Here is a 22,661-nt window from a genome sequence, read left to right as displayed (position 1 = left end):
TCAATCTATGTATCCAAACTATAACATGTCAATCTACTTCTCCATACAAATAACATGTCAATCTACTTCTCCATACAAAAAACATGTCAATCTATGTATCCAAACTACATAAATAACATGTCAACCTATCTATCCAAACCACATTCTAATCTAACAAAGGTTCCCCAAATCTAATATACGCAAGATTCAAACAAAAGTTGCCCAAATCTAATACATGCAAGATTCAAACAAGGGTTTCCCAAATCTTCAAAACATAATATTTTCTATGGATAGAAAGAAGGGAATCGGAGGAGAGTACCTTCTACGATGGATTGGTGAACAAATGCACGGACCAAATCGTCGGATCGGAAGGATTTGGGAGAGGGGATTGAGAGGGGCAGTGCAGATGGCCGCCGCCCTTTTTTCTGTAACTACCAATGGTGGGGGAGGAGAGGGCTGGCGCGTTTGCATATAAGTCACAGTGCAGCGCCTACACGTGCAACGCCTAGCGGCTAGGCGCTGCACATTACAGGTGCAGCGCCTAGCTCGGAGGCGTTGCACTGCTGGGTGCGGGCCCGTGGGCTGCCACGGTGGACACTGGTGCAACGCCCCGGAGCTAGACGCTGCACCGTAGGGTGTGGCGCCGGCGTGGCAGGCGCTACACAAAAGGATCAGGGGTGTGAAATAGTTACGAAACCAGTTCATTCTGTGATTTGATTTCGATTATAGGTCAAATTTGTCAAATTTGCCGCCTCCGACCAGCCGCCAAGCCCTGCCTGCCGGTCCGACCGACGTGACAAGACAAAACACGTCGCCTGCCCTGCCACGATCGACGCTGAAAGCAAGCAGGGCGGCGCATCTCCGCATGCATGCATGCATGAGGCGTACGACACGACATGCACGACGCTTTGGCCGGCCCTAACGTACACGGGATCGCCCAGGGACAAAACACTGCACTCTGTGATTCCCGTCACACACCACGATGCAGGATTTCTCTCCATCCTCTTGCCCGTGCCAAAGAACGAAATCAAACCACACAATTAATAATAACCAATAATAATGGAACTACAGGACTCACGTATCAGCTAACGATCATTTCTCCCGAGCACAAGGAAGCTCTTCAGTACAGTTGAAGAAACCACTCAGCCTACAAAGACTACACACATCCATTCACGTACCGCTCCCTAACCTCCCCCACTCCCTAATACTACCGCAGCAGGATGAAGCCATGATGCGTCCCTGAGAAAAAAAAAGGACCAGATGAGAGCACGGTACGACTCGATATTCAGGGGTTTGCAAGAAAAGTGGCCTTAGAGAGAGGCTCACCTGGTCACCGGTTTCTCATTTTTCATATTCGAGAGACTCCACCAGTACATAGACAGGCTTCCCGTTGAGCTTGTAAAAATCCTGCATGGGACCGAGCTGCTGTCTCAGTGACCAGATTCAAGCAACAATCTTTTACAAGCTACGTAGTAGGATAATTCGCTAATTCAGATACACCCAATGGAAAGCTTTTCAAGCAACTGCAGTGACTGGTGTAAGATTGACAGCGAATACTAAAGAATGGTTCCTGATGCTTCTTTCACATTGTCCTCACACATTTGATGCCACATGATCTCTATCCGCTATCTAGTAAGGTGCATCACTTATTCTGCAACATGAGCACCACAGGATGCACCATTTTTTTATTAAAAAAAAAAGAGGAATGCCCCCGGCTAAATAATGTAGTGTGATGCAAGTCCCCATTCCTTGACCAATCCTGGTATTATTTATTCATGACAGTGCAATTGCACAAGCTAGTAAGCAGCACAGCCCCGTTTTGTGAGGAATATACCGAGTATATGTTTTGAAGAGGAGGAAAAGGGAAAAGAGATGCCCCATTCCCAAGTTGTTTTACTCAAGCCTATGGATAACCAGCTGGTAACACTCATACGACTATCTCAGCTGTGATTGTGAGGAATAGACATGGTCGGTCATGTTTGTTCATGGCCGCCTTTTGTGGAAACAAACCATTGACGCCACTGTCTGAAGCTACATGGCGCCAACAGGCTATATGAAGTGTGCAGAGCAGATAGTGTCTGAGCAAACTAGTAAAGGTGCACAGGCCAAGAACTACGCGATTCAAGTGGTCAAATCCGGTGACAGTGTAATTTAGGCTTCAGACAGAGCAGTAAACGGATGAGAATTGGTAACAAATACTACGAGTTGTGAGAGCGAAGAAGCAGAAATATAATACGTATGTGTATATATCAGATTCAGACGCCATTCGACACTTTGGATAGTATATCTGATTCATGTGTAGAAAGACGAAATACCTTAAATTTAGGGAGCCCAATGAGACAAGCACACTCAACGACATCAGCTCCAGCACGTTCTGGAAATCAAACTGTTCGGTCAGAAAAAGTATTCAAAAAACACCTATCTACTTTTTACTAGTGCAAGATAAAATTCATCTAGAAAAGTATCCAAAAGGCAGCATAGCGTTCTAGAAACAAGGTTGTGCAAAATACTATTTAAAAAGACGCATGCTTAATGGCATGACAGCGTCAGAGTAAGTGCAGACAAGGAAAGGTGCAGCTGAAAAGATAGTATAGCATTCTGGGCGAGTACTTGATTCTGTGATTGAAGCCTCCAAAACATGTAGTGTCAACATCAAATCATGCTTGCACATCAATTTGTACCAGGACATATCTTCAAACAAGATTCTCTCCGGAGAGATCTTGCCAAGATATAAAGCATGTCCCATTACGGAAGATTTCATACTAATTAATATATATAACTAGGCCAGTATCGGTTATCACCAAGCTGTGTGGAGGCCTGCCATCCGTACATGCGAATCCAATTAGTCTATTACTACATTCCAGGGATTATTTAAGCTGTTTCTGACAGTGTTGATGCCGTTGTGGATTTGAATAATTAGGGTGGTAAAAGATGTGCAGGGTGTGGTACAGTTTCAAGACAAGTGATACTCCACTTGATAAGATACTTGAATCTGATGCTAAGCAACTACCGGTCTGCCATGCCATGCACTGGTGCCTTCTGCAAATGTGTCAAAGGGCTAACAAATCGAGAATTGACTGATCAACTGTTACCCCGGTCAGTGAATAATGGGCTTTGAATCTGAAGTTGCACAAGTAACAGACAACTAAATAAAATGGCATCCATACGAATTACCCAAGCAAATAGTGATCAAATGCAAGGTATTCTGTCTGGATTCCTTACCAAATTCACAGTTATCCCCTTTGTCCATTAATATAAGACGTTTTTTAGACGGACCATAAGTCCAAAAAAGGTCTTATATTAATGAACAGAGGCTGTACTATTTAGTCGCATTTGGTTTGAAATTACCATGCAAGTACAGGTCAAGACCGCAGGGGATGCATAATATTATACTTCCTCCGTTTTTATTTATTCCGCATATTAGGTTTTACCTAAGTCAAACTTTATAGTGTTTGACCAAGTTTATAGGCAATAACATAAATTTCATAATAATGAATACATATGATATGAAAATATATTCAGACTCCAATGATATTGATTTACTATTATGGATGTCAATATTTTCTATACAAACTTGATCAAAGTAAATGAAATGGCGGGAGTAAGGTTTGCGATACTTACCCATAAGATTTATAGCAGCACAAAGTGTCCCGCCAGTTGCAACCAGATCATCAACGATCAAAACACGCTCGCGGGGTTCGATAGCACCAACATGCATCTCCAGACAATCAGTTCCGTATTCGAGAACATAGGTCTCAGAAATCACCTCACCTTTCATGTTCGTAAAAGAAAATGTTAGCGCATCCGTGTGCTGGAAAAATACTTCAGTTTTATATTTTTTTTTGCGGTTTGGAAAAAAACTTTAAATTGACCACACAATATCTTGCCTAAACCCTGCCACCAACCTCTAGTTTTCTTTTTCTGTCTTTAGTGTCTGTAATAATTTGGTGTTCGCCCGGTTTTCCTCAAATTAACCGGGCAACTCTTTTCTTCTTATATGAAAATATGAAATGGCAGAGCAGAGCTCCTGCCCATGCCTCAGCAAGCATTTAAAAAAAAGTAATAGAACATGTGCTGGAAACTGCAAAGGGAGATGGTACTGAATGTCTGCAAATTTCTTCAGGTTTCATCATGCGCTGCTGCATAAAGGGGCTGACAACTTTTTGTGTGTGTGTGTGTGTAAAGTTTATTTACTTCCAGATTACCAGTTTTACTTGCGGCTTTACTTGCTCGCACGAGAAAAAGATGGAAACAAATTTACTCGACTAGGTCGTTATCGCACAGCTGAATAGACAAATGGCAACAGGTTCCAGAGCATGGCAATTATGCAGAAAGGAACCTTTTTGAGGGGAGCTCACCTGGGAGTTTCTTAGGCTTACGCAACGGAATGAACTTGGCACCGATGGCTAGTGCAATCGCGGGGCCAAATATAAATCCTCTCGCCTCAATCCCTGAAGGATGGAAACAAACAAGTCAGAAGAATGCTCCTACGCTTCGGCTAACACATCTAAAATAAACTTTACTAGAGTACTATAGCATTCTAGTATCAGTATAATAAGATGATGACACACAACATAATAACTCCATTTAGATTTAGTCGAGAATAAGATACTCTAGTCTAGTCTAGTAAAGAAAAGAGGAGGAGAGGTTATGAGGAAACATAATGGAAAATCCAGGACCAGCAAGGAATCGCAGAAGCAAAGCAGACAGAGGATCCAACAAAGGAACAAAGCAAAATCTGAGAAGCAGTACTTTCCCGTGAAAACGACGGCAGATTGGCCACATGCATGACCTCAGAGCAAACGGGGTGCTACAGGCGCCTATCCGTCCGTCCGGTGTACCGCGGCCACCCACCGTCCGATCCCCGGCAGACACGGCCGCGGCCGTCGGACCACGGGGGACCTTGAGACCTGGTCCCCTCGCTGGCCGCGAGATCTGCCCGTGCCAGGGCTTCTACATGCGCCCCGGATACGCCATTGAATGCGGCAGATCCCCTCCGACTCGTCACGGCCCACGGGCTTTGAAAAAAAGGAGAGAAGCGCGACCGCGTCATGTGCCAAACATTCTGGCTCGCACGCACGCACTCTGCGAGGCCGGGTCGGGTCTGTCGACGCATACATTCCTCTAGTCTAGTTCTAAACAACGCCATGAAAAGAAAAAAAGAGCCTCCTTGTTCTGACCTGATAATATACTTGGCGAGCAGCTCACTGCCGATTCCTCAGAGAGAGAGAAAATGGAGCTTTTGAGCACGCCCCGACGAGAGATCGACCATATGGCCATGGCATTATCAATATCTTAGCATAAAAGACCATAACCCCCACATGCACAACGTACCAGACGCCCGACTTTCCGTTTTGGTAGGCAGCCCTCGACCCGTGACCGGAAACGGCCGACGCAGCACCGTTTTACCACCACGCCACCATTACCAACCGTGACCGCCAGAACTCCTACTCACATGCACAGTAGTACTAGCGATTTGGTAGTGGCACAACACACAGTGGCACATCTTCTACTAAGATGAAGGGTGTGGCAAAGCTTAGTTAGCAGGAACTGGCGTGGGACTATTATTGTGGCTGCTATATGATATTGTCCTCCCGAGAAAAGGCGAAGGACGGGTGAGTAGAGTGATGCGAAAAAGCGCACCCGGGCGACGACAAGCATGGGGGAGCAAAAGGACCACGGGAGATCTCCCCCAAAGATATTACGGAATGGATGGAATCTCACAACACTACACTACGCTGCCAACAGCTCAGCCCAGCCCTCCTTCTCTACCACCCTCTGCCTCTTCTTTGCCTTCAAAGGACGGGACGAAGACGGAGCGGGAGCTAGACAAAGTACTAGCACGTACATGCATGGGGGAATTACTACTAAGGAGGGACGGGTGGGTTACCGGCGACGGCGGCGATGCCCATGCCGCGGTAGCGCTCCACGAACATGTCCACGGCGTCCTTGAACACCCCGGGCCGCAGCAGGAGCGTCGTGATGTCGTTGAACATGATGCCTGCGATGCGACCCAACAAGCAAGTTTTATGTCGGTCGTGCGCTGCGCTGCTGGATGGATCAAGAGTCAAGACCAAGAGAGGGGAGGACCTACCTTGCTTGGGGAAGTGCGGGACGACGCGGATGGCGTCGGAGATGCCCTGCAGGCGAGGGTCGGCGGGCGCCACCACGGCGTCGTCGGCCTTGACGTCCGGCATGGCCAAAACGGCTGTGGCGTGGCCGTTCTCCTTGGCCTTGCCGTTGCCGTTGCCGGCCTCCATCACGGCGTCGCAATTGGCCTCCTCGCCCATGCCCACTCACTCTCCTCTGCACTCTGAGGCTGCGCTGGAGCTGGAGTGTGGAGCTCAACAAGTGAGTTAATGTTGCTTGCTGACGGGTGTGGCGTGCCGGTGCGGTGTATATATAGCAGGGAAAAGGAAACGGAGGAGAAGAGAGGGGGGTTGCGGTTGCGGGGGCGTTCCTTCCTTCATTATGACGACGAGTCATCCTTGGACTCGGAAACAAGCAGGCAGCGGACCACGGGGTCCTGTTCACAACGCATAGCCTGTGACCCTCCCGCGTAGGAGTAGACCCTGTCTATAGCCTACCCACTGCCTACCTGTACTACGTGACAATGTGTGTGCCTGCCTGTGTGGGCGCGCGCGCGCCGCGTCGCTTTCCCGACCTACGGCCTCCGCCTCTCTCTCTAGAGTTTTCTTGCTTCTATTGGTGAGCAGTAGGTAGCCGTTTCGCAGAAATGGAACAGGTGGAGGGAGGAGTTACTGCACTTGGCACCGGCGCCGATTCCCACAGGCGCGCGCACCATCCTTTGCTCTGCTTTTCACCCTTTCGTGTTTCGTCGCTCGGCCTCGGCATGGCACCACGTCCAAACACGCGCCCGGAGCGGAGCGGATCCGATGCCGGTGCCGGTGCCGGTGCCGCTGCATGCCCTGCCGCGCGCAGGATCAGCAGTGGGCAGCGGTACGGCGCCAGTTATGTCACCTTTATTTCGTCCAGGTATTCGGTGTACCGTGCCGCGAGCCCGTACCCTTGCTGCTGCTGCCCTGTGTGCAGTGTGCTCAGCCTCGACCTCTTCGCTCTCTTGGATCGCTCATGAATTCATCGGTGTTGATTATGCGTTGTTGATGTTCTTGTGGAAAATTGGCGTGAATGGCAAAATCTCAAGAGGATATTATCTTGAACATAAAATTGGGGAAAATCATAGTCACGTCAGGAAAGTTGTAAGAGCAACTCCAATGGGGCGACCCAAACGGACGGCGATTTCATCCGCTTTTTGTCCGTTTGGGTCGGCCGCCCGCCCGGCGTCCGGCCTCTTTTAGATTTGGGTCGGCAGGGCGCCCAGTGCGCCGACCGATTTTATGTCTGCGCGCAATTTTAGAAAAAGGCCCACGACCATAGATCATGCCAGCGGCCATGTCGCCGCCCTGGTTTTGGTGCTCCAGCGCGCGGGAAAAAATTGGCCTAGCGCGCACTGGTTTTGGCGCGCCGCGTCCGGCGCGCGTTATAAGAAGGCGTTCCCTCCACACACTGTCCGCCGCCCACTCGCCTCGCCGCCTCTGCACCACCATGTCGATGGGCCGCCTGGGCGCTTCGGATTTTCACGGAGTCCGCGAACGCCGCTCCGGCGACTTCTCCTCCGAAATCTGGTTTGGCGAAAAACGCCTCAGTCTCGGCACCTTTGACACCGCAGAGGAGGCGGCCCGCGCGTACGACGCGGCGGCGTGGCGCCTCCGGCGGCCTTATCGGGAGATGAATTATCCCGACGTGTCGACGAGCCAACAGGCGCAAGATCTCGCGCCTCTCCCGCGGCTTTTCACCAACGAGGATCGTCGTGACAACCGGAGGCGGCAGCGTCGACTCGCCATCGCCGAGATGGACGAGGAAGCCATGGCAGTGTGGCGCGAACGCTTCCCGCAGGACATCGTCAATGAGCGCCAGTTCTACAAGCAACTGAGGACGGAGAGAGAGGCGAGGAAGACAGAGCGAGCCGCCTATCGGGAGGACAAGCGTGCGCGGAAGCAAGCCGCTCAATTGAACATGAAGCTAGGAGAATCGTCGGTCCTGGGACTCCGAGGATGAGCGGCATGCCGACGCCCTACATTCAGACGTCGGAGGAGGACATTACCGAGTCGGAGTCGGAAAACGACGAGTAGTTGATCTTTTCTTTTAACAGTCTATGCTATGAACTATCTATGTATCCTTATACTATCCGGCCACCCCGGTGAGTAGTTCATCTTTTCTTTTAACAGTTGATCCTTGGTACTATCTTTTTATACTATCTATGTTCAACTGACCGGCGGCGTCGGCGACGAAGGAGGCGGGCGAGAGTGCGTTGTTGGATGGGGAGAAGGCAATGTGCGGGCTTCTGCTACCTCTTGAGCACTGCGTTGGTTTTCCCTTGAAGAGGAAAGGGTGATGCAGTAAAGCAGCGTAAGTATTTCCCTCAGTTTTTGAGAACCAAGGTATCAATCCAGTAGGAGGCCACGCACGAGTCCCTCGCACCTACACAAACAAATAAAATCCTCGCAACCAACGCAATAAAGGGGTTGTCAATCCCTTCACGGTCACTTACAAAAGTGAGATCTGATAGATATGATAAGATAATATTTTTGATATTTTTATAATAAAGATGCAAAGTAAAATAAAAGGCAATAAAAATAGCTAAGTGTTGGAAGATTAATATGATGGAAAATAGACCCGGGGGCCATAGGTTTCACTAGTGGCTTCTCTCGAGAGCATAAGTATTACGGTAGGTAAACAAATTATTGTTGAGCAATTGACAGAATTGAGCATAGTTATGAGAATATCTAGGTATGATCATGTATATAGGCATCACGTCCGCGACAAGTAGACCGACTCCTGCCTGCATCTACTACTATTACTCCACACATCGACCACTATCCAGCATGCATCTAGAGTATTAAGTTCAAAATAACAGAGTAACGCTTTAAGTAAGATGACATGATGGAGAGGGATAAACTCATGTAATATGATATAAACCCCATCTTGTTATCCTCGATGGCAACAATACAATATGTGCCTTGCTGCCCCTACTATTACTGGAAAAGGACACCGCAAGATTGAACCCAAAGCTAAGCACTTCTCCCATTGCAAGAAAGATCAATCTAGTAGGCCAAACCAAACTGATAATTCGAAGAGAATTGCAAAGATAACCAATCATACATAAAAGAATTCAAAGAAGATTCAAATATTGTTCATAGATAAACTTGATCATAAACCCACAATTCATCGGTCTCAACAAACACATCGCAAAAGAAGATTACATCGAATAGATCTCCATAAGAGAGGGGGAGAACATTGTATTGAGATCCAAAAAGAGAGAAGAAGCCATCTAGCTAATAACTATGGACCCAAAGGTCTGAGGTAAACTACTCACACATCATCGGAGAGGCTATGGTGTTGATGTAGAAGCCCTCCGTGATCGATGCCCCCTCCGGCGGAGCTACGGAAAAGGCCCCAAGATGGGATCTCACGGCTACAGAAGGTTGCGGCGGTGGAATTAGGTTTTTGGCTCCGTATCTGGTAGTTTGGGGGTACGTAGGTATATATAGGAGGAAGAAGTACGTCGGTGGAGCAACGTGGGCCCCACAAGGATGGAGGGCGCGCCCAGGGGGTAGGCGCACCCCCCTACCTCGTGCCTTCCTGGTTGATGTCTTGACGTAGGGTCCAAGTCCTCTGGATCACGTTCGTTCCAAAAATCACGTTCCCGAAGGTTTCATTCTGTTTGGACTCCGTTTGATATTCTTTTTCTGCGAAACTCTGAAATAGGCAAAAAAAAACAACTATTCTGGGCCGGGCCTCCGGTTAATAGGTTAGTCCCAAAAATAATATAAAAGTGTATAATAAAGCCCAATATTGTCCAACACATAATATAATATAGCATGGAGCAATAAAAAATTATAGATACGTTGGAGACGTATCAAGCATCCCCAAGCTTAATTCCTCCTCGTCCTCGAGTAGGTAAATGATAAAAACAGAATTTTTGATGTGGAATGCTATTTAGCATAATTTCAATGTAATTCTTCTTATTGTGGCACGAATGTTCAGATTTAATATGATTCAAGATAAAAGTTTAATGTTGACATAAAAAACAATAATACTTCAAGCATGCTAACCAAGCAATTATGTCTTATCAAAATAACATAGCCAAAGCAAGTTATCCCTACAAAATCATATAGTCTGGCTATGCTCCATCTTCCGCACACAAAATATTCACATCATGTACAACCCCGGTTTTAGCCAAGCAATTGGTTCATACTTTTTAACGCGCTTCAGCCTTTTCAACTTTTACGCAATACATGAGCGCAAGCCATGGATATAGCACTATGGTGGAAATAGGTATAATGGTAGGGGTTATATGGGAAGACAAAAAAGGAGAAAGTCTCACATCAACGAGGCTAATCAACGGGCTATGGAGATGCCCATCAATTGGTGTCAATGCAAGGAGTAGGGATTGCCATGCAACGGATGCACTAGAGCTATAAGTGTATGAAAGCTCAAACAAAAGAAACTAAGTGGGTGCGCATCCAACTTGCTTGCTCACGAAGACCTCGGGCATTTGAGGAAGCCCATCATTGGAATATACAAGCCAAGTTCTATAATGAAATTTCCCACTAGTATATGAAAGGACAAAACGAGAGACTCTCTATCATGAAGATCACGGTGCTACTTTGAAGCACAAGTGTGGTAAAAGGATAGTAACATTGTCCCTTCTCTCTTTTTCTCTCATTTTTTTTTTAATTTTGGGCCTTTTCTCTTTTTTATGGCCTCTTTTTTTTAGTCCGGAGTCTCATCCCGACTTGTGGGGGAATCATAGTCTCCATCATCCTTTCCTCACTTGGGACAATGCTCTAATAATGATGATCATCACACTTTTATTTACTTACAACTCATGAATTACAACTCAATACTTAGAACAAAATATGACTCTATGTGGATGCCTCCGGCGGTGTACCGGGATATGCAATGAATCAAGAGCGACATGTATGAAAGAATTATGAATGGTGGCTTTGCCACAAATACAATGTCAACTACATGATCATGCAAAGCAATATGACAATGATGGAGCGTGTCATGATAAACGAAACGATGGAAAGTTGCATGGCAATATATCTCGGAATGGCTATGGAAATGCCATAATAGGTAGGTATGGTGGCTGTTTTGAGGAAGATATAAGGAGGTTTATGTGTGATAGAGCGTATCATATCACGGGGTTTGGATGCACCGGCGAAGTTTGCACCAACTCTCAAGGTGAGAAAGGGCAATGCACGGTACCGAAGAGGCTAGAAAATTGTGGAAAGGTAAGTGTGCCTATAATCCATGGACTCACATTAGTCATAAAGAACTCATATACTTATTGCAAAAATTTATTAGCCCTCGAAGCAAAGTACTACTACGCATGCTCCTAGGGGAAGGGTTGGTAGGAGTTAACCATCGCGCGATCCCGACCGCCACACAAAGGATGACAATCAATAAATACCTCATGCTCCGACTTCGTTACATAACGGTTCACCATACGTGCATGCTACGGGAATCACAAACTCCAACACAAGTATTTTTCAATTCCACAATTACTCAACTAGCACAAGTATGATATTACCACCTTTATATCTCAAAACAATTATCAAGCATCAAATTTCTCATGATATTATAATTAAAGCAAATTGCCATGATATTTTAAGACTCTCAAAATAATATAAGTGAAGCATGAGAGATCAATAGTTTCTTTAAAACAAATCCACCGCAGTGCTCTAAAAGATATAAGTGAAGCACTAGAGTATTCTAACAATTTCCGAATCATGTGTGTCTCTCTTAAAAGGTGTGTACAGCAAGGATGATTGTGGCAAACTAACAAACAAAGACTCAAATAATACAAGACGCTCCAAGCAAAACACATATCATGTGGTGAATAAAAATATAGCTCCAAGTAAAGTTACCGATGGAAGTAGACGAAAGAAGGGATGCCTTCCGGGGCATCCCCAAGCTTTGGATTTTAGGTGTCCTTAGATTATCTTGGGGTGCCATGGGCATCCCCAAGCTTAGGCTCTTGCCACTCCTTATTCCATAATCCATCAAATCTTTTACCCAAAACTTGAAAACTTCACAACACAAAACTTAACAGAAAATCTCGTGAGCTCCGTTAGCGAAAGAAAACAAAACACCACTTCAAGGTACTGTAATGAACTCATTCTTTATTTATATTGGTGTTAAACATACTGTATTCCAACTTCTCTATGGTTTATAAACTATTTTACTAGCCATAGATTCATCAAAATAAGCAAACAACACACGAAAAACAGAATCTATCAAAAACAGAACAGTCTGTAGTAATGTGTAACTAACGCAAACTTCTGGAACTCAAAAGATTCAGAAAAAATAGGAAGGCCTAGACAATTTGTTTATTGATTAGCAGCAATTGGAATCAATATTTTATCACGTTCTGGTGATTTTTAACAATTATTTTCGTGAACAGAAAGTTTCTGGAATTTTCAGCAAGATCAAATAATTATCATCCAAGAAGATCCTATAGGTTAAACTTGGCACAAACACTAATTAAAACATAAAAACAAATCTAACCAGAGGCTAGATCAAACATTTATTCCTAAACAAAAGCAAAAGGTAAAAAAACTAAAATAAAATTGGGTTGCCTCCCAACAAGCGCTATCGTTTAACGCCCCTAGCTAGGCATAATAGCAAGGATAGATCTAGGTATTGCCATCTTTAGTTGGCAATTCTTTAATGAAACATATATCTCCCTTAGAAGTTTCGTATTTTTTATTAATTATCAAACTTCTAGGAGCAAAATTGAAAAGTTCATTTGTAGCAAATGGTTCCTTAATGATAGCAAAAAGATTGGGATGAATACTTATAGATTTGAGATCCGCAGTTTCCTTGCTAGGGGATTCACCCTTATTTTTAGGAACATACATAAGCTTGACGATTTTAGTTGGAGGACTTGGAGTATTCTTTACAGAAGAAAAAGCGGTTCCCAAGTTGGTAATGATACCCTCGATTCTAGTGGAATCCTGATTTATTCTTTCATTAACTGTGGGTTCCTTCTCCTTAATATTTTTCAAAGTGACTCCTACTTTAGATCCATATTGGGTAATTTGGTTGTGGATCCTTTTATCCAAATTTTCAATTAACTCTACGATAGCAACTTTATTTTCAATAATTTCAAGTCTTTCCATTACATGCTCCAAAGTTAACATAGTTCCATTAACCAAAAGAGGGGGTGAGCCAAACAAATCTATCATAGCATTATAAGAATCAAAAGTATGGCTACCCAAGAAATTCCCTCCGGTAATGGTATCAAAGATATATCTGTACCAAGGAGTAGCGCCTACATAAAAATTGCGGAGAAGAACGGAAGTAGATTGCTTCCTGGTAGATCTATTTTGAGCATTGCAAATTCTATACCAAGCGTCTTTTAGATTTTCTCCTTCCCTTTGCTTAAAATTAAGAACTTCATTTTCGGGAGACAACGGAGAAGATAGGGGACTAGCCATAATGACAAGCAAGCAATCCAACACACGAGCAAATAAGAAGCAAGCAAAAAAGAGGCGAACGGAAAAGAGAGGGCGAATAAAACGGCAAGGGTGAAGTGGGGGAGAGGAAAACGAGAGGCAAATGGCAAATAATGTAATGCGGGAGCTAAGGGTTTGTGATGGGTACTTGGTATGTTGACTTTTGCGTAGACTCCCCGGCAACGGCGCCAGAAATGGCTCGTTGTCGGGAGTCCAAATCTTGACTTGGCCTTGCGTAAGCCTCCCCGGCAACGGCGCCAGAAATTCTTCTTGCTACCTCTTGAGCACTGCGTTGGTTTTCCCTTGAAGAGGAAAGGGTGATGCAGTAAAGCAGCGTAAGTATTTCCCTCAGTTTTTGAGAACCAAGGTATCAATCGAGTAGGAGGCCACGCACGAGTCCCTCACACCTACACAAACGATCATTATGCTAAGCTAACGGATGGGTCTTGTCCATCACATCATTCTCTAATGATGTGATCCCGTTCATCAAATGACAACACATGTCTATGGTCAGGAAACTTAACCATCTTTGATTTACGAGCTAGTCAAGTAGATGCATACTAGGGATACTCAGTTTTGTCTATGTATTCATACATGTACTAAGTTCCGTTAATATAATTCTAGCATGAATAATAAACATTTATCATGATATAAGGAAATATAAATAAGACCTTTATTATTGCCTCTAGGGCATATTTCCTCCAGTCTCCCACTTGCACTAGAGTCCATAATCTAGATTACATAGTAATGATTCTAACACCCATGGAGTCTTGGTGCTTATCATGTTTTGTTCGTGGAAGAGGCTTAGTCAACGGGTCTGCAACATTCATATCCGTATGTATTTTGCAAATCTCTATGTCTGCCTCCTTGACTTGACCGCAGATGGAATTGAAGCGTCTCTTGATGTGTTTGGTTCTCTTGTGAAATCTGGATTCCTTCGCCAAGGCAATTGCTCCATTATTGTCACAAAAGATTTTCATTGGACCCAATGCACTAGGTATTACACCTAGATCGGATATGAACTCCTTCATCCAGACTCATTCATTTGCTGCTTTCGAAGTAGCTATGTACTCCGCTTCACACGTAGATCCCCCCATGACGCTCTGCTTGGAACTGCACCAACTGACAGCTCCACCATTCAATATAAACACGTATCTGGTTTGCGACTTAGAGTCATCCGGATCAGTGTCAAAGCTTGCATCGATGTAACCATTTACGACCAGCTCTTTGTCATCTCCATAAACGAGAAACATATCCTTAGTCCTTTTCAAGTATTTCAGGATGTTCTTGACCGATGTCTAGTGATCCACTCCTGGATTACTTTGGTACCTCCCTGCTAAACTTATAGCAAGGCACACATCAGGTCTGGTACACAGCATTGCATACATGATAGAACCTATGGCTGAGGCATAGGGAATGACTTTCATTTTCTCTCTATCTTCTGCAGTGGTCGGGCATTGAGTCTGACTCAACTTCACACCTTGTAACACAGGCAAGAACCCTTTCTTTGACTGATCCATTTTGAACTTCTTCAAAACTTTATCAATGTATGTGCTTTGTGAAAGTACAATTAAGCGTCTTGATCTATCTCTATAGATCTTGACGCCCAATATATAAGCAGCTTCACCAAGGTCTTTCATTGAAAAATTCTTATTCAAGTATCCTTTTATGCTATCCAGAAATTCTGTATTATTTCCAATCAACAATATGTCATCCACATATAATATTAGAAATGCTACAGAGCTCCCACTCACTTTCTTGTAAATACAGGCTTCTCGAAAAGTCTGTATAAAACCATATGCTTTGATCACACTATCAAAGCGTATATTCCAACTCCGAGAGGCTTGCACCAGTCCATAAATGGATCACTGGAGCTTTCACACTTTGTTAGCACCTTTAGGATCGACAAAACCTTCTGGTTGCATCATATACAACTCTTCTTTAATATATCCATTAAGGAATGCAGTTTTTACATCCATTTGCCAAATTTCATAATCACAAAATGCGACAATTGCTAACATGATTCAGACAGACTTAAGCATCGCTACGGGTGAGAAGGTCTCATAGTCAACTCCTTGAACTAGTCGAAAACCTTTCGCAACAAGTCGAGCTTTGTAGACAGTAACATTACCGTCAACGTCAGTCTTCTTCTTGAAGATTCATTTAGTTTCTATGGCTTGCCGATCATCGGGCAAGTCAACCAAAGTCCATACTTTGTTCTCATACATGGATCCCATCTCAGATTTCATGGCCTCAAGCCATTTCGCGGAGTCTAGGCTCATCATCGCTTCCCCATAGTTTGTAGGTTCGTCATGGTCTAGTAACATGACTTCCAGAGCAGGATTACTGTACCACTCTGGTGCGGAACGTACTCTGGTTGACCTACGAGGTTTGGTAGTAACTTGATATGAAGTTTCATGATCATCATCATTAACTTCCTCACTAATTGGTGTAGGAATCACTGGAACTGATTTCTGTGATGAACTACTTTCCAATTCGGGAGAAGGTACAATTACCTCATCAAGTTCTACTTTCCTCCCACTCACTTCTTTCGAGAGAAACTCCTTCTCTAGAAAGGATCCATTCTTAGCAACGAATATCTTGCCTTCGGATCTGTGATAGAAGGTGTACCCAACAGTTTCCTTTGGGTATCCTATGAAGACACATTTCTCGGATTTGGGTTCAAGCTTATCAGGTTGAAGCTTTTTCACATAAGCATTGGAGCCCCAAACTTTAAGAAATGACAGCTTAGGTTTCTTGCCAAACCACAGTTCATATGGTGTCGTCTCAACGGATTTAGATGGTGCCCTATTTAGCATGAATGCAGCCGTCTCTAAAGCATAACCCCAAAACGATAGTGGTAAATCGGTAAGAGACATCATAGATCGCACCATATCTAATAAAGTACGGTTACGACGTTCGGACACACCATTACGCTATGGTGTTCCAAGTGGCATGAGTTCCGAAACTATTCCACATTGTTTCAAATGAAGACCAAACTCATAACTCAAATATTCAACTCCACAATAAGATCGTAGAAACTTCATTTTCTTGTTACGATGATTTTCCACTCACTCTGAAATTCTTTGAACTTTTCAAATGTTCCAGACTTATGTTTCATTAAGCAGATATACCCATATCTGCTCAAATCATCTGTGAAGGTCAGAAAATAACGATACCCGTCGCGAGCCTCAACACTCATCGGACCGCATACATCAGTATGTACTATTTCCAATAAGTCAGTTGCTCGCTCCATTGTTCCGGAGAACGGAGTCTTAGTCATCTTGCCCATAAGGCATGGTTCGCAAGCATCAAGTGATTCATAATCAAGTGATTCCAAAAGCCCATCAGCATGGAGTTTCTTCATGCGCTTTACACCAATATGACCTAAACGACAGTGCCACAAATAAGTTGCACTATCATTATTAACTTTGCATCTTTTGGCTTCAATATTATGAATATGTGTATCACTACAATCGAGATTCAACAAAAATAGACCACTCATCAAGGGTGCATGACCATAAAAGATATTATTCATATAAATAGAACAACCATTATTCTCTGATTTAAATGAATAACCGTCTCACATCAAACAAGATCCAGATATAATGTTCATGCTCAACGCTGGCACCAAATAACAATTATTTAGGTCTAAAACTAATCCTGAAGGTAGATGTAGAGGTAGCGTGTCGACGGCGATCACATCGACTTTGGAACCATGTCCCACGTGCATCGTCACCTCGTCCTTAGCCAATCTTCGTTTAATCCGTAGCCCCTGTTTCGAGTTGCAAATGTGAGCAACAGAACCAGTATCAAATACCCAGACGCTACTATGAGCATTAGTAAGGTACAAATCAATAACATGTATATCAAATATACATTTCACTTTGCCATCCTTCTTATCCGCCAAATACTTGGGGCAGTTCCGCTTCCATTGACCAGTCCCTTTGCAGTAGAAGCACTCAGTTTCAGGCTTAGGTCGAGACTTGGGCTTCTTCCCTTGAGCAGCAACTTGCTTGCTGTTCTTCTTGAAGTTCCCCTTCTTTCCCTTGCCCTTTTTCTTGAAACTAGTGGTCTTGTTAACCATCAACACTTGATGCTCCTTCTTGATTTCTACCTCCGCGGCCTTTAGCATCGCGAAGAGCTCGGGAATAGTCTTCTCCATCCCTTGCATATTATAGTTCATCACGAAGCCTTTATACCTTGGTGGCAGTGATTCAAGAATGCTGTCAATGACACTATCATCAGGAAGATTAACTCCTAGCCGAGTCAAGTGGTTATGATACCCAGACATTTTGAGTATATGTTCACTGACAGAACTATTCTCCTCCATCTTGCAGCTACAGAACTTGTTGGAGACTTCATATCTCTCAACTCGGGCATTTGCTTGAAATATTAACTTTAACTCCTGGAACATCTCATATCCTCCATGACGTTCAAAACGTCTTTGAAGTCCCGATTCTAAGCCGTAAAGCATGACACACTGAACTATCGAGTAGTCATCAGCTTTGCTCTGCCAGACGTTCATAACTCCGCAGTTGCTCCTGCAGCGGGTCTTGCACCTAGCGGTGCTTCCAGGACGTAATTCTTCTATGAAGCAATGAGGATAATCCTCAAATTACGGACCCAGTCCGTGTAGTTGCTACCATCATCTTTCAACTTAGCTTTCTCTAGGAACGCATTAAAATTCAAGGGAACGGTAGCACGGGCCATTGATCTACAACAACATAGATATGCAAAAAACTATCAGGTACTAAGTTCATGATAAATTAAAGTTCAATTAATCATATTACTTAAGAACTCCCACTTAGATAGACATCCCTCTAGTCATCTCACTGATCATGTAATCCATATCAACTAAACCATGTCCGATCATCACGTGAGATGGAGTAGTTTTCAATGGTGAACATCTCTATGTTGATAATATCTATTAAATGATTCACGTTCGACCTTTCGGTCTCAGTGTTCTGAGGCAATATCTGCATATGCTAGGCTCGTCAAGTTTAACCCGAGTATTCTGCACGTGCAAAACTGGCTTGCACCCGTTGTCTGTGAACGTAGAGCTTATCACACCCGATCATCACGTGGTGTCTCGGCACGAGGAACTGTAGCAACGGTGCATACTCAGGGATAACACTTATACCTTGAAATTTAGTGAGGGATCATCTTATAATGCTACCGCCGTACTAAGCAAAAGGAGATGCATAAAGGATAAACATCACATGCAACCAAAATATGTGACATGATATGGCCATCATCATTTTGTGCCTTTGATCTCCATCTCCAAAGCACCGTCATGATCTCCATCGTCACCGGCTTGACACCTTGATCTCCATCGTAGCATCGTTGTCGCCTCGCCAACTATTGCTTCTACGACTATCGCTACCGCTTAGTGATAAAGTAAAGCAATTACATGGCGATTGCATTTCATACAATAAAGCGACAACCATAAGGCTCCTGCCAGTTGCCGATAAATTTTACAAAACATGATCATGTCATACAACAATTTATATCTCATCACGTCTTGACCATATCATATCACAACATGCCCTGCAAAAACAAGTTAGACGTCCTCTACTTTGTTGTTGCAAGTTTACGTGGCGGCTACAGACTTCTAGCAAGAACCGTTCTTACCTATGCATCAAAACCACAACGATTTTTCGTCAAGTGTGCTGTTTTAACCTTCAACAAGGACCGGGCGTAGTCAAACTCGATTCAACTAAAGTTGGAGAAACAGACACCCGCCAGCCACCTGTGTGCGAAGGACGTCGGTAGAACCAGTCTCATGAACGCGGTCCTGTAATGTTGGTCCGAGCCACTTCATCCAAAAATACCGCCGAATCAAAGTAAGACGTTGGTGGTAAGCAGTATGACGATTGTCGCTCACAACTCATTGTGTTCTACTCGTGCATATCATCTACGCATAGACCTGGCTCTGGTACCACTGTTGGGGAACGTAGCATGCAATTTCAAAAAAAATTCCTACGATCACGCAAGATCTATCTAGGAGATGCATAGCAACGAGACAGGGAGAGAGTGTCCACGTACCCCCGTAGACCAAAAGCAGAGGCGTTATGTTAACGCGGTTGATGTAGTTGAACGTCTTCACGATCCAACCGATCCAAGTACCGAACGTACGGCACCTCCGTGTTCAGCACACGTTCGGCTCGATGACGTCCCTCAAACTCTTGATCCAGTAGAGGGTCGAGGGAGAGTTCCGTCAGCATGATGGCGTGGTGATGGTGATGGTGACGTGATCCGCGCAGGGCTTCGCCTAAGCACTACGACGCTATGACCGGAGGGGTAAACTGTGGAGGGGGCACTGCACACGGCTAAGAGAAATCTTTGTGTGCCTTTTGTTGGGAATCGTAGCATAATTTTAAAATTTTCCTACGCTCACCAAGATGCATCTATGGAGTATACTAGCAACGAGGGGAAAGGAGTGCATCTGCATACCCTTGTAGATCGCGAGCGGAAGCGTTCCAATGAACGTGGATGACGGAGTCATACTCGCCGTGATTCAAATCACCGATGACTGAGTGCCGAACGGACGGCACCTCCATGTTCAACACACCTTCGGGGCACCATGATCATCTTCGTCACCGGCATGACACCATGATCTCCATCATTGTGTCTTCATGAAGTCGTCACGCCAACGATTACTTCTACTTCTATGGCTAACGCGTTTAGCAACAAAGTAAAGTAATTTACATGGCGTTATTAATGACACGCAGGTCATACAAAATAATAAAGACAACTCCTATGGCTCCTGCCGGTTGTCATACTCATCGACATGCAAGTCGTGATTCCTATTACAAGAATATGATCAATCTCATACATCACATATATCATTCATCACATCTTCTGGCCATATCACATCACATAGCACATGCTGCAAAAACAAGTTAGACGTCCTCTAATAGTTGTTGCAAGTTTTTTACGTGGTTTGTAGTTTTCTAGCAAGAACGTTTCTTACCTACGTATGACCACAACGTGATTTGCCAATTTCTATTTACCCTTCATAAGGACCCTTTTCATCGAATCCGTTCCGACTAAAGTAGGAGAGACAGACACCCGCTAGCCACCTTATGCATCTAGTGCATGTCAGTCGGTGGAACCTGTCTCACGTAAGCGTACGTGTAAGGTCGGTCCGGGCCGCTTCATCCTACAATGCCGCCGAAACAAGAAACGACTAGTAGCGGCAAGAAGAATTGGCAACATCAACGCCCACAACTTCTTTGTGTTCTACTCGTGCATAGTAACTACGCATAGGCCTGGCTCTGATACCACTGTTGGGAATCGTAGCATAATTTTAAAATTTTCCTACGCTCACCAAGATGCATCTATGGAGTATACTAGCAACGAGGGGAAAGGAGTGCATCTACATACCCTTGTAGATCGCGAGCGGAAGCGTTCCAATGAACGTGGATGACGGAGTCGTACTCGCCGTGATTCAAATCACCGATGATCGAGTGCCGAACGGACGGCACCTCCGCGTTCAACACATGTACGGTGCAGCAACGTCTCCTCCTTCTTGATCCAGCAAGGGGGAAGGAGAGGTTGATGGAGATCCAGCAGCACGACGGCATGGTGGTGGATGTAGCGGGATGTCGGCAGGGCTTCGCCGAGCTTCTACGAGAGGGAGAGGTGTAGCAGGGGAGGAGGGAGGCGCCCAAGGCTGAGATATTGCTGCCCTCCCTCCCCCCTTTATATAGGCCCCCTGGGAGGGGGGGGGGGGCGCCGGCCACAACCCATCTAGAGGGGGGGCGACGGCCAAGGGGGGTGCCTTGCCCCCCAAGGCAAGTGGGGCGCCCCCCACCCTAGGGTTTCCAACCCTAGGCGCAGGGGGAAGGCCCATGGGGGGCGCCCAGCCCACCTGGGGCTGGTTCCCTTCCCACTTCAGCCCACGGGCCCCTCCGGGATAGGTGGCCCCATCCGGTGGACCCCCGGGACCCTTCCGGTGGTCCCGGTACAATACCGGTAACCCCCGAAACTTTCCCGGTGGCCGAAACTTGACTTCCTATATATAATTCTTTACCTCCGGACCATTCCGGAACTCCTCGTGATGTCCGGGATCTCATCTGGGACTCCGAACAACTTTCGGGTTTCCGCATACACATATCTCTACAACCCTAGCGTCACCGAACCTTAAGTGTGTAGACCCTACGGGTTCGGGAGACATGCAGACATGACCGAGACGCCTCTCCGGTCAATAACCAACAGCGGGATCTGGATACCCATGTTGGCTCCCACATGTTCCACGATGATCTCATCGGATGAACCATGATGTCGAGGATTCAATCAATCTCGTATGCAATTCCCTTTGTCAATCGGTATGTTACTTGCCCGAGATTCGATCGTCGGTATCTCAATACCTTGTTCAATCTCGTTACCGGCAAGTCTCTTTACTCGTACCGCAATGCATGATCCCGTGACTAATGCCTTAGTCACATTGAGCTCATTATGATGATGCATTACCGAGTGGGCCCAGAGATACCTCTCCGTCATACGGAGTGACAAATCCCAGTCTCGATCCGTGCCAACCCAACAGACACTTTCGGAGATACCCGTAGTGCACCTTTATAGTCACCCAGTTACGTTGTGACGTTTGGCACACCCAAAGCACTCTTACGGTATCCGGGAGTTGCACGATCTCATGGTCTAAGGAAAAGATACTTGACATTGGAAAAGCTCTAGCAAACGAAACTACACGATCTTTTATGCTATGCTTAGGATTGGGTCTTGTCCATCACATCATTCTCCTAATGATGTGATCCCGTTATCAATGACATCCAATGTCCATAGTCAGGAAACCATGACTATCTGTTGATCAACGAGCTAGTCAACTAGAGGCTTTACTAGGGACACGTTGTGGTCTATGTATTCACACATGTATTACGATTTCCAGACAATACAATTATAGCATGAACAGTAGACAATTACCATGAACAAAGAAATATAATAATAACCATTTATTATTGCCTCTACGGCATATTTCCAACACCTTTGGGGTGCCCCCCGCCCCCGTATATAAAGGAGAGGGGAAGGAGGTGGACAGCCAGGGAGGAGGCGCGCCAGGGGGGAGTCCTACTAGGACTCCAAACCTAGTAGGATTCGCCCGCCCTTCCTTCCGAC

At 45.2% G+C, this 22,661-nt stretch overlaps 2 protein-coding genes across 3 annotated transcripts; one reads left to right on the top strand and one right to left on the bottom strand.

Annotated features, from left to right (window-relative positions):
• Positions 1 to 1,003: 1,003 nt before the first annotated feature.
• LOC109760451 (adenine phosphoribosyltransferase 2) lies at positions 1,004 to 6,378 on the bottom strand. Of its 2 annotated transcripts, none has more exons than XM_020319272.4 (7): positions 6,074 to 6,378; positions 5,870 to 5,980; positions 4,338 to 4,430; positions 3,601 to 3,750; positions 2,295 to 2,353; positions 1,306 to 1,404; positions 1,004 to 1,218 (listed from the first exon to the last, which is right to left on the bottom strand). In XM_020319272.4, exons 1-6 carry the CDS (start codon positions 6,267 to 6,269, stop codon positions 1,321 to 1,323), a joined length of 693 nt encoding a protein of 230 aa, XP_020174861.1. In that variant the 5' UTR covers positions 6,270 to 6,378; the 3' UTR covers positions 1,004 to 1,218; positions 1,306 to 1,320. The 2 variants fall into 2 exon arrangements, with proteins under 2 accessions (XP_020174861.1, XP_020174863.1); XM_020319274.4 differs by having other exon boundaries at positions 1,306 to 1,386.
• A 1,014-nt stretch (positions 6,379 to 7,392) lies between these two features.
• On the top strand, positions 7,393 to 8,058 carry LOC109760450 (ethylene-responsive transcription factor ERF061-like). The gene has a single exon (XM_020319271.1). It carries the CDS (start codon positions 7,393 to 7,395, stop codon positions 8,056 to 8,058), a length of 666 nt encoding a protein of 221 aa, XP_020174860.1.
• The last annotated feature ends 14,603 nt before the right edge of the window (positions 8,059 to 22,661 follow it).

The sequence above is a fragment of the Aegilops tauschii genome, chromosome 6 (genome assembly GCF_002575655.3).
Source record: "Aegilops tauschii subsp. strangulata cultivar AL8/78 chromosome 6, Aet v6.0, whole genome shotgun sequence".
Lineage (NCBI taxonomy): Eukaryota > Viridiplantae > Streptophyta > Magnoliopsida > Poales > Poaceae > Aegilops > Aegilops tauschii.
Note: the sequence above shows the minus strand (reverse complement) of the source record. Positions and strands in the feature narration are given on the sequence as shown.

Excerpts from the sequence above, each read along its gene's own strand:
- LOC109760451 (XM_020319272.4), bottom strand. The coding sequence starts at position 6,269 with ATGGGCGAGGAGGCCAATTGCGACGCCGTGATGGAGGCCGGCAACGGC. Across the intron at positions 5,981-6,073 it reads CCCGCACTTCCCCAAGCAAG|GCATCATGTTCAACGACATC; the intron begins GTAGGTCCTCCC and ends GTCGCATCGCAG. Across the intron at positions 3,751-4,337 it reads TAAGCCTAAGAAACTCCCAG|GTGAGGTGATTTCTGAGACC; the intron begins GTGAGCTCCCCT and ends CGAACATGAAAG.
- LOC109760450 (XM_020319271.1), top strand. The coding sequence starts at position 7,393 with ATGTCGCCGCCCTGGTTTTGGTGCTCCAGCGCGCGGGAAAAAATTGGC.